This window comes from Lemur catta, chromosome 10 (genome assembly GCF_020740605.2).
Source record: "Lemur catta isolate mLemCat1 chromosome 10, mLemCat1.pri, whole genome shotgun sequence".
Lineage (NCBI taxonomy): Eukaryota > Metazoa > Chordata > Mammalia > Primates > Lemuridae > Lemur > Lemur catta.
This window is the reverse complement of record NC_059137.1, coordinates 34,194,192-34,205,550: the sequence shown is the minus strand read 5'-3', so window position 1 is coordinate 34,205,550 and position 11,359 is coordinate 34,194,192. Positions and strand designations below refer to the sequence as shown.

General features: G+C 48.6%; 1 protein-coding gene across 1 annotated transcript in view; it reads left to right on the top strand.

Moving 5' to 3' along the window:
- The first annotated feature begins 8,746 nt into the window (after positions 1 to 8,746).
- Positions 8,747 to 11,359, top strand: part of LOC123645954 (stimulated by retinoic acid gene 6 protein-like) — a 35,006-nt gene continuing 32,393 nt past the window's right edge. Inside the window, exon 1 of the mRNA XM_045562511.1 lies at positions 8,747 to 8,889. Within this exon, the coding sequence (XP_045418467.1) occupies positions 8,870 to 8,889 (20 nt within the window). The 5' untranslated portion in view covers positions 8,747 to 8,869. The remainder of the gene's footprint in view (positions 8,890 to 11,359) is intronic.

The window sequence follows — 11,359 nt, the reverse complement described above, 5'->3', positions numbered from 1 at the left end:
TGTCCAAGTCCCTGCAGGGGACCCAGACAAGAAACCTAAGGGAGTCCTGTTGCAGGATTTGATGTATGGACAGGTGAAGACACTCGATGGAAGTAGGGATTCTGATTTTTTTTTTCCTTTGCTGAACTCCTAGAGATGGAGAAAGCCTATTGGCGCCTGGGAAGACCGGCCACAGCACTCTTGGGTGGTGTTCTTTTTGCTTTTCAGGCCCAGTTCCTTCCCAGTTTGCAGTCTTCCAGGGGATGTTCTTATCCCCAGAAAGGAGTCCTTTCAGAGGCCACTTTCTGTGGTGGTCAGAGCAGGGCCACCTGCCTACCCCGCTCCAGCCTCACCTTACAATCAACCCCATAGAGGAGAGGTGGCTGGTCGCCAGGAATAAATATAACCATGTGTAGAGCACTCAGTGCAGCTCTCCATGCTTATCAATGATTCCTTGCAACCGGAATGGCCTTTCACAGTGCTCACACCCCTCAACCCTCTGTGCCCTTCTATGACTCTCTCCTAAGGAACGTGTGAAGACTTTATCCTGGAGCTGGTCACTACAGCAAAAGTTGGAATCAACCAAAATGCCCCCTGAGAGGCAATGATTAAATAAATTATGGTACATCCAACAACAGAGGATTGTGTAGGCATTAAAAATGAGGAAGGAGATGTGGGCTAACTGAAATGAAAAAGTTTTTATTCGTAATACGTTGTTTAGTAAAATAGCAATTATAAAACACACAATGATGACATTTGTAAGTGTGAGAATGTGTATTCATGCAAAAATTTAAGATTGTTTGGTGATGTGAAGGAAACACTTAAAATGTTAAATGAACAAGGCAGGATTTGAAAACAAAAGAGATAAACTCTATGCTACTTTTCAGGGACATCCTTCCTAGTAAGTTCAAACTTTCTAATGTTTCATAGCTGTCCAAAGAGGTAGTGAGATTCCCATCAAAGGAGGAGTTTAAGGACAAATCTTGGCAAGGAGCATGGAGGGAGTCAAAGCATTAGGGGTTGGGTGACATGATCTTTAATTCCTCAAACTGAGCCATCATTCCTGTAGTATAGTGCCTGACCCTGAATCCTGGACTGGACAAAACATGGTCATGATTGGCAAATATACATATACAGAAATGATTTGCTTGCTTTTTATGCAAACATCGAGGGAGAGTAACTGAACAATGTCATTATTATGAAATTAATGTGTGCTTAACACAGGTTGGGATACACAGTTGCACAAAGGCACATTTACATATGATCTACATTCCTATTAAAAGGTAAGGAGAGCATTGTGTATGCATAAGGGCTCTTTGAGAATTAAAGCAGGAGATTCATTTTCTAACACTGAGCCTGTGGCATCAAAGTCCGAATATCTGGGTGCAGAAAACATTGCAAAGCTTTGAAGTTGATCAGTGGTGTCTATTTCCTTTTAAAATTGCCCGCAAGCCCATAGCCCAGCAGATCCTAGTTCTTTTCCCTCTCTCTGGTTCCCAGGTTCCAGTTAACCTGTGGGCCACGCCTGGGGGCCCTATGGGATGATGGGAAAAAGGGGGGACAAATTCTCCCAGCAGGGAGGGGGGTTGAGGCACCTTCATTGTCTGGCAGGGGGTGAGTGATCCCATGCACCTGGGTAAGTAATCAGGCAGCCAGGATGGGTGTGATTTTCTACCTCTTCAGCATGACACAAACACGACACAGGGGCTAGCTAATGCCCCACTCAAAGCAGGTGCATGCCCACCCAGCAGCTGCTGACGTAGGTATGAATGTCCCAGTCAACTCATTCCTCCCTTAAACGTAGAGATAACTGGCAGATGTCCCCATCCTTGGGGAGCTTCCAGTGTAGAGAAAGAGGACAGACAGGAGAGCAAGTGAGCGGAGGCCTCCGCACAACTAGGCCATGGATTCGAAGGTCAAGTTAACAGTCAGGCCAATCCTAGCAGGCCTCCTCCAGGCCGGGGATCATGAAATCCCTGTCTCCAGACCTCTAGCAGGCCATTCCGGAGCAGAGGGAAAGGTGGGCTTTTAGAGGGAAGCCCTATGAATGATGGGTGAGAGATCTTGGGGGACAGATTTCACTTCAATACTGTGTACGAGGGGACATAGTAAGATGTAGAGCTCTGCAAAGATGTGAGTTCAGAGGCTCAGCGCCAAAAAAGAACGATAGTGGATATTTGCTCTCCTGCGTAAACAACTATAAACCCTGGGCAACAGAAAGAAAACTCCTGTGGGCAGGCCCTGGACAGCGTTCCCGCCCAGGGCTGTGATCCTTGTGGTGGGGACAGTCACACAACGTGAGCCCCACATCCACCCAGGCTTTCTCCCTGGGGACGCCTTCCAGGCCACCGTGCAGGGAAGTGGTGCCCAAGCAGGTTGTGAGGTCTCGCTGGACAGAATAGGCAGAGATCAGAGTTTAGGGCTAAGACAGTGGGGTTTGGGGGTGCAGAACATAAAAAGGAGGAACCATAGAGAAGGAACTCCAGCAGGCTTAGACCTTTGGCTGACCCCGTACTGCACAAGTGCAGGGCAAGGCTTGGGGGCCTGGGAGAGAGTGGTTGCTGGGAGGTGGAGAGCTGAGCAGAGATTGGGGGTTCAAACAGTGCTGGTAGGATGTTGGGGTTCAGACCCACCCAGAATGGATGGCCCCATCCCCCTGGAGCTCCTTCTCCAAGCTCAGTGACACTGGCATCAGCCAAGCAGCACACCCTGCAGAGGTCTGCGTTTGAGCTCCAAGGGACCCTCCTATGTTCTAAGTCTTAGTAATTCCAGCCTTTCCTTTTATTCTCGTATCCCTAATGGTGGTAACTGCTTCCAGCAGTTGTTACCTCCCAGTTACCTCGTTTATAATTCTTTATATTAAATTCCATTTGTCACCTGACTAGACCCTGAGTGATATATCAGCTAGTACCAAGAGTGGTCCCAGAAAACAACCCTCAAAGATGGATCACAATCAGAGAACCAGAGAGCTCACCTAGAAATAACATAAATTATTCATTACAATAATTAATAAAATAAATTATTTACTAAAATAATTAATAAAAATGTAGTTCTTGTAGCTGCAGGGTCAATATTGCTGAAAATGACACATAAAATTTAACTTGTGGGTTGCATAATTATAATGCAAGTTGAATTCACAAATGTATTTGTATGTGTGTATGGAACACAGAGGGACTTCTGACCGTTTACTAGAGTGAACCACTGTAGCCCACAAAGTGGGGGCTTATGGTGGTCAGTTCCCAAGTTCAAATCACAGTGAACCCACCCTGTTTCTGAACAGAATAGACACCCCTACGTTTACAACTAATTGATCACAACTGGTTACACATTCCTTTGTTCCTTCTCCACTCCCACTGCTTCACTAGACCAGCCTTTTAAAAAAAAAATAAATAATAAAAAAAAAAAAGAATAGACACCCAACGTCTATCCCAAGGGCTATTGTGCGAGGTGGGGCCAAGCAGAAGCCCCTGGAGCTTCCCTTTCCTACTGGGAAAGTAAAACAGCTGTTGCCAGTTTCCTCACAAGTAATGGAAAGAGAATTCATCTTGCCAACAGGAGGATTCACTTTCTCAGAAGACAGGACACCCTAGACTCACATGAGAAAGCCTTTGCCACCTTTCAACATGCCTTTGGCCCTATTCCTTTCAAAATAATAATGTTCTGTTTTGTGCTAGGAGCATTGATCCCTTCCTGAGCCAGGATCAGCATAAAAGTACATAGTAAATCCTCACTTAACCTTGCCCATAGGTTCCTGGAAACTTCAACTTTACGCAAAACTATGTATTAATATGAAATCCATTTACCACAGGCTAATTGATAGAAACAAGAGTTAAGTTCTGGTCCCAAAAACATCACCAAACTTCTAAACAAAACCCAAAGCACTTCTAATATTAAACACTGAAATAAATGTGAGCTAGACATACATTTAAGAAAGCTGAATAAAAACAAGTGAGATCATTATTTGCCCAGTTATTCAAGTTCAGGGTCACGGGTGGTTGGAGGCTATCCTGGAAGCTCAGAGTGCCAGGCGGGAGCCGACCCTGGACAGGACGCCATGCCATTGCAGGGCACACTCACACACGCCCCCACACCCACTCAGCCCGGACCATTCAGACACACCAGGTCACCTAACGGGCAGGTCTGTGGGATGCGGGAGGAAACCAGCATAGCCGGGGAAAAGCCATGCAGACATAGAGCTTGCGAACTCCATGCGGGCAGCAGCCCCAGCCAGAATCGATGTTTCTTTCCTCATCAACATTATAACAAAATGATGTTGAATGAAAGGACCTGCATGCAGTAGCTGTTTGTTTTCTTATTCTCGAATGTTTTCCTGTTGGGCAGGGGTGCGGTTCTCAGTTCATCTTGCTACATCACATCCCCAATTTGCAGATTCACTGGCTCGTCCTTCAGTCAACAAGGTTTCAGAGGGCCCGAGCTGGGCAGTGCGGTGTAGACGAGCAGGCCACACACTCTGCGCTCATGGCCTGAGGGGGGTGGGGGACAGATGGAGAAGCAATTTCAGTGCAGTAAATGTCACTATAGAAAAGCGCTGGAGGAAAAGAGAGTTGAGAAAGGCTTTCTGGAAAAGGCACTTCCTAACCTGAATCTCGCAGAGCCAGTAGGTGCTGGCCTGGAAGGAGGGAAGAGTGTGTGGGCAGGCAGGAGGACCAGAGAGAGCACAGCGAGCCGGAGCAGAGCTGCGGGGCTGTGCGGGAAGGGAGGCCCAGGAGGTCAGTGAGGCGGGGTCACCAGCCCTACCTGGCCCGCTGAGAAGCTCGGAAATGGTGCGATCCAGGCGTGGCTACGGTAGTGCAGGCCCGTCCTGCTGTCTGACAGACTGACACATTACAGGTGCAGGGGGCTGGACAGCAGACACCCACCAGGGGCCAGAGGGTAAGCCCTGGAGGGAGTTCTTCCTGGTTCTCCTCTCTCCCTTCCAGCATCTTCCCCGGGCTTTCGCCCAGGCGCCAGGTTTGCGCTGGGACCGCCTATGGAAAGTCGCCTCCTTGTGGAAGGTTCAGGGATTACAGATCTAGAAATGACAGTGTTCTCATGCATCGATTCAACACATATTCCCCAATAATTATGACCAAGGAGCTCTCCATTAGGAGGCGAACACAGAAATGCAAACAGAAGTAGCCAAATGTTCAGAGATATGAGCCTTCCTGAAGCAATGGGGCTTCAGAGACGACACCTGGGCTGGGTCAGGGAGAGAGAAAGGGTGCTTAGAGGCCACCTCTGATATCCTCACTTTACACAGGGGGTGACTGCGGTACAGGATAGGAAGGGGTTTGCTCAAGGTCGCACAGTTGAGGTGAGGACCCAGGATACAGGGCGAGTGTCCCAGCCAGGGCTTTTTTTCCAGTACATGATTGGCCTTCGGTTTAAATGGATCCCATTCCATGTGCTCTAGAAGTGGCCTTTACAAGAACTGATCTGCCCCTGCCTGTCTTTGTGCCCCATAACAGTAATGTGTTCCAGCCTGCATTCTGGGACAGTGATCTCGTCCCTCGGTCTCTGTATTCCATCCGTGAAAAATTGCAAAACGCTAAATCTCTCCTTGGGGGGACGCTGTGCTTAAGCCAGGCTCTTGGCTTCAGATCCTGGGAAGGAGGAACAAGGTGTGCGCCAAGAGTGTCTGTCCTTGGGACTCGCATAGTTTTCAGTGCATAGGTGCTTCGTGAGTATTTGCCACAGGAATGAATGAGTGAGGAGCGAGGAAGAGGATGGGGCCTGAGAGGGCAGCCCCAGCTCTCCTGTGGGCTTAGTCAGTGTTGAGTCTTATCTAGGACAATCTGGAAAGGCAAGCTGGGCCCAGATCACAAAGGTTGCTGAATGTCCAGCTAAGGAGTTTGGCTTTATTCTACTAGCAGGGGGGAACCAGGCCTGTTTGCGTTCAAAATATAGGTTGGTTTCATTCCTTTTCAAAGAGAGAAAAAGAGTCCCCACTCAAGGGTCATACCTGCCCCAGAAAGCCATCAATCTTACTTAATGAAGAAATTGCCCTAGGTCTTCCAGATAAGAGTTCTTTTGTTTCTAAATTTAATTATTAAACCTTATCTCTATAGAATCAATAGAAGCTGTCCTGTGATAAGCTCACAACAAGTACAATCTTTGTGATACATTGTTGAATTTCCTTCTGTAACATCATCCAAGCTCTGAACCCTGTGAAATACAGGGATCAAATACTGTAACTCTTCCTAACCTGGGTCTGGTGTAATGAGTCATCTCTTTCCTCACCCTCTGCCAGCCTCAGCACCATGACATAGACCCTGGAGAGAGGTCTTCAGTGGAGTGCTTTGGGGCTATGTTCTGTCTAATGTTTTTATCAATAACCTAGATGAACTCAAGGAGAGTATTCAAGTGCCTCAAAGCTGGAAAAAGAAATGCATGTGCATTGGATAGAAGAAGTGATATTCAAAAAGGCTTGCATAGGTTAGCATGGTGGAAAGAAATCAAAGCTCTGGGGCTACAAGTCAAGTTCTATGTTTAGATTCAACATTAAAATGAGAAAGCCCCAGACAGGGGATATGAAATGCACCATGCCAGTTTCAAAAGGGATCATGAGTGGACCACGGCAGCACCTCAGAAATGGGCCCTTGTTGCTGGGGGCAAAATTTTTCTGAACTGAAGCATTTTAGAACAAATGTGTTAGCTCTTCTCCATTTTAAGGCTGCCTTTCCAACCTCCCCAAGGAGGTTGGTGACAATTCAATAATGACTCCTCCTTAATGGTGTGAAGAGAGGAATTGTAGAATTGTGAGGAAAATGGCCATGATCATTCAAGAATTTGAAGTATCCTTTTGAATCCTGGGCGGCGGGACCAGGAAGCAACACAGAGGGGCACTCCTGGAAGCCATAGCAACTCCCTGTGCCTAGGGGGAGAAGAGCTTTGCAATTCTTTGAATAACGTGGTGAAGACATAACAAGAACTGCTTCTTCCAGTGAGGGAGAGCGAGAGCCTGCTTTCAGCGGAAATGCACTTACAGTGTTTCTTTGTTTCTAGGCACCCAACTAAGAGAGTTATGTGGTACTCAAACTTCGCGGTTCTCTGTCTTTTTCATTTTTCTTTCATCATTTTCATTTCAAGAATAAGCATTTATGGGGCCACCCCTGTATCCAGGATATCGTGATGAATCATATCTAGATGCGGCTTCCAAGCCACTGCCACCTAGAGAGGGAGCTGGGACTTGCACACAGTCAGCTGTGATGTGACTGTATACTCAGCATCCCAGTCAGTACCTGGCACGTAGTAGGCACCCAGTGAAAGCTAATGCTCATTGAGTGCTTCCTGTGTGCCAGGCACCCTCCTCAGCGTTCCATGTGTTTTAGCTCATTTCAACCTCATACATCTAGAAGGTGGGTATAGCTTATTTCAGATAAAACTGAGGCTCAGAGAGGTTAGCAATGTCACTTGCACAAAGTCCCACAGCTAATGAAGTACACACTCTGAACCACTGCACCAGACTGCTTCTCCATAAGGATGTGTTACATGAACAAACAAATGCGTGGGATAGGAGGGGTGGAGGCCAAGCCAAGAGAAAGAATGTTGCATCGTGGTGCTCAGGAGACACTTCATGGCAGATGCTATGCTTGAGACAGGACTGGAGAACAAAAACGATGCTGCTAAGCAGAGGTGAGAGGAGGTGCTCCAGGCAGAAGTGAGGGGGTCAGATGGGCAAACACAAGGGCCTGGATTGGTCAGTTGTGGTGTCTGGTCACTGCCTCCACGACCCCCTTCCTCTCCACCATGGCTGATCGGATCAGGAGTGTTATGGACTGAATTGTAAACCACGCCTCCCCTCCCCAATTCATATGTTGAAGCCCTAACTCCCGGTACCTTAGAATGTGACCGCATTTGGAGGTAGGACCTTTAAAGAGGCAATTAAGCTAAAATGAGGCCTTACCCTTAAAATAAAGGACTTGGACCCTGCGATGCTTACAGGCCCTCAGCATTCTGTGCTGCATCAGCTAGGGTAGCCGAGCTGCTGTAACAGATAGGCCTCGTACTTCCCTGGCTTCTCACAGTAGGACTTTGCTTCTTGCTCATGGACTAGTCTGTGAAAGGACAGTCTGTGCAGGGGCTCATTTTCTCTACACGGTGGTTCAAGGACCCAGACTCCGTGCATCTTGTGACCCCACTTCCTTTAGAGCCTTAGAGTCCAGCTAGCAGATGGAGGAGAAGGTAGAAGGGACACGCTTGCCCACGGATCACTTCCGCTCATATTCCATGAGTGGGACCTAGTCTGTGTTTGCTCCTGGATGCCAGGGCAGCTGGGGAGTAGAGCTCTGGCTGGGAAGATCCTTCGCAGCAACAGCCTTCTTTACAGAGCGGGAGCAGGACCCCCTAGCAGACAGCTACCAGCTCTGCCCTGTGGGTGGGGCCCAGCTCTGAAACGGCCATGTCTCCAAGAGAATCTGGGAGCCGGTGGCCCTAGTTTATTGCCTTGAGGCAGAGTCCTGGTTTATTGCCTGTAATAATTTTTACAGCCAGCCAAAGGGGCCGTGGCTACTGCGCAAAGCTCTGACAGCTCAGGGGGCCAGTGCCCAGAGCAGGGCTGAAAGGGCCAGCGAGAGCCCGGGGAGAGGAACCAGGAGAGAGGTCCTGCTTTTGCAGCGTGGTTAGGGGAGGAAGAGCAGAACAGTAGCCAGCACTGTTCCGAAATGAGGAAGAGAGCTGCCCGCCTGCTTTCGTTTCTTGGGTAAATATTTGACTGCATGTTTGCCTTTTCTCTGAGTTTTTGGGTGCTGTGACGACAACTGGGCAGAACACCAGCTTATCAGAAGCAATTGTAACCAAGAGCCTGGACGAGCCCAAAGGAGAATCCAGAGAAGCTTCCTCTGCCAGCAAATTGCCCACTGGAGCTACGGGTTGGTGCTTCTCCACCAAGATGCTTCCCGAAAACACAAGGTGAGCAGGTCTGAGACAATCCATGCCGGACAGCCGCGTGTTGGGGGGAACTGTCTTGAATGTTTGTGATTAATGGAAACTGGGAGAAAGGCATTTGCTGATTTGTAGGCAGGCTGGCTTGGAGGAAAGGACCGTAGATAGGTTGCTGGATCAGTGAATAGATTGCTTCTTGTCTTCAGCTCAGAGCCTGGATGTGGTGTCAGAGGACCTGGGTTCCAATCCTGACTCTGCAGCTCCGGAGAAATTGTAAAGGCTCAGTTTCCTCATCTATTAATCAGCTACAAATTATCCCTGTCTTACCTAACCCACGGCTTACAGGATTGGAGATTTGTAAAGTCCTGCCCAGGTAGCAGGAATTAAGGATTCTTACCATAACCGTTAAATATTTAAGATCTAAGCACTGAAAAGGCTACTCCAAAATATAACAAAAAATAGAACCACGGTCTCCGGGTGTCATAGTATCTGTTTAGAAAGGACACTACGTAGGACACAAGAGAGAATGGGCGCCATGGAAACTGAGACAGGTCCAGTGAGAGTCACTTAGAAAAGGAGGTACCTGGAATCCCGCCCACAGGAGAAGAACAGGGAGCTGAGGGCTTGCAGGGCAGGTGGGCAGAGAGTGTGGGGAGTTAGCCAGAGGCAGGCAGGGGCAGCCGGGGCCTGGAACTTGGTAGCCTGAGTGAATTGGTCCTTCCTGCGCCCCCTCCAGCTGGCTCCGTGGACAACCGAGAAGGGGTGAGGCTGAGAGGCAACAGAGCAGGGGTGTGGCCAGATGTGGACCTTAGGAAACTCCCGCTGGTCACAGGGTAGAGGAAGCGCTGGGGGTAGGAACCTGGGCAGGAGGCTCCTGCAGCAGCCAGATGAAGAGGACAGTCACCTGGACGAGGGTGGTGGCTGTGGGGTGGGGAGATGTGTCTGGCTTTGGCAGGGACTGGAGAGGAAGGAGTGAAGGATGAGCCGGGTCCCTGACTTGGACGAATGCGGAGGGGGGTGGTGCCACTCCTGAGACGAAGACCCCAGTGGGGAAGCAGGTTGGTGGGCTGCTCAGCTGGGACATGTTAGACCGGGGTGGCTTTGGAACATCCAAAAGGAGACAACCAGGAGACAGGCAGTTGGCCCTGTGGTCTCATAGGGCGGGGCTCAGCCTGAGCATGTTGTTCAGATTTGTCTGCCAGTGAAGAGTAAGGGTCACTGTGCCCTCTGAGGACCCCAGATGTGAAACCTTTATCGATGTTGTAATGTCATTTTAGTGCCTGAACGTGTTTCCTGTTTAGAAAATAAAAGAAGGGTTTGAATTCCAGCATTGCCACTCACTAGCCAAGGGACTTTTTAACCTGTCTAGAGCCTCAGTTTTCTCATCTGTGAAGTGGGAATACTAGTACATGCTGCATAGGTTGTGAAAGGATTAAGTGAGATAATAACTATAAGAACCTTAGCCCCATGTCCAGCACATGGTAAACATTCAATAAATGATAGCTACAATCATTGTTATTTTTATTAAGTGAAAAGAAATGGAAATGAATATTTCTGTACTGGACAGTCAAGAATGGTAGGGAGTAGCAAAAATGGCTATTGTCTTCTCAAACAACCAACCGTTTTTTGTTTTTGGTTTTTTGAGATAAGGTCTTCCTCTGTTGCCCACCCAGGCTGGAGTGAGTGCAGTGGCACCATCATAGCTCACTGTAACCTCGAACTCCTGGGCTCAAGTGATCCTCCCACCTCAGCCTTTGGAGTAGCTGGGACAACAGGTGCATGCCACCATCCCTGCCTAATTTTTTTTTATTTCTATTTTTTGTAGAGACTGGTCTTGCAATGTCACCTAGGCTGGTCTTGAACTCCTGGCCTCAAACGGTCCTCCTGCCTTGGCCTCCCAAAGTGCTGGGATTACAGGCATGAGCCCCATGCCCGGCTCCGATTGTTTTTCATGCTAGCTCTCTCTGAACTTTTCAGACACACGTGCAAACACCCATGCACATCCTGTGAGGGAGGGCACCAGCCCGGAGCTGCCCTTCCCCAGCTGTACAATAAGGCCGAGTGAAGCGAGTGGTGAAGGCCAAGGCAAAGAGGACAGGGATTTGGACACACAGAGAAGAAAGAGAGAGGCCCTGGGAGGAAGTGGAATAAAAACAGGGTATCTGTGTGTGTGCTTTATTGCAGAACTTTCCCCCATTCCCAGAAAGTGGCAGACACAGAGACAAACGCACAGACAGTAAGACACAGGTGGGCAGAGAGCCGCAGGTGACTCTGGGAGGCTGCCAGGGGCAGACATGCAGGGGAAGAGAAGGAACTGGGAAGAAAACAGAAAAAACAGTCAGCAAGCCCATGTGAGTTTATGGTATTCGTGAACTTCCCCTTATTTTATTTTAAACATTTAAATTTTGTATTATGGAAATGTGCAAGCCCACACAAAAGAAGAGAGACTAGTACAATGAACACCCACATACCTGTCACCCGGCTACCGTGGGTTGTC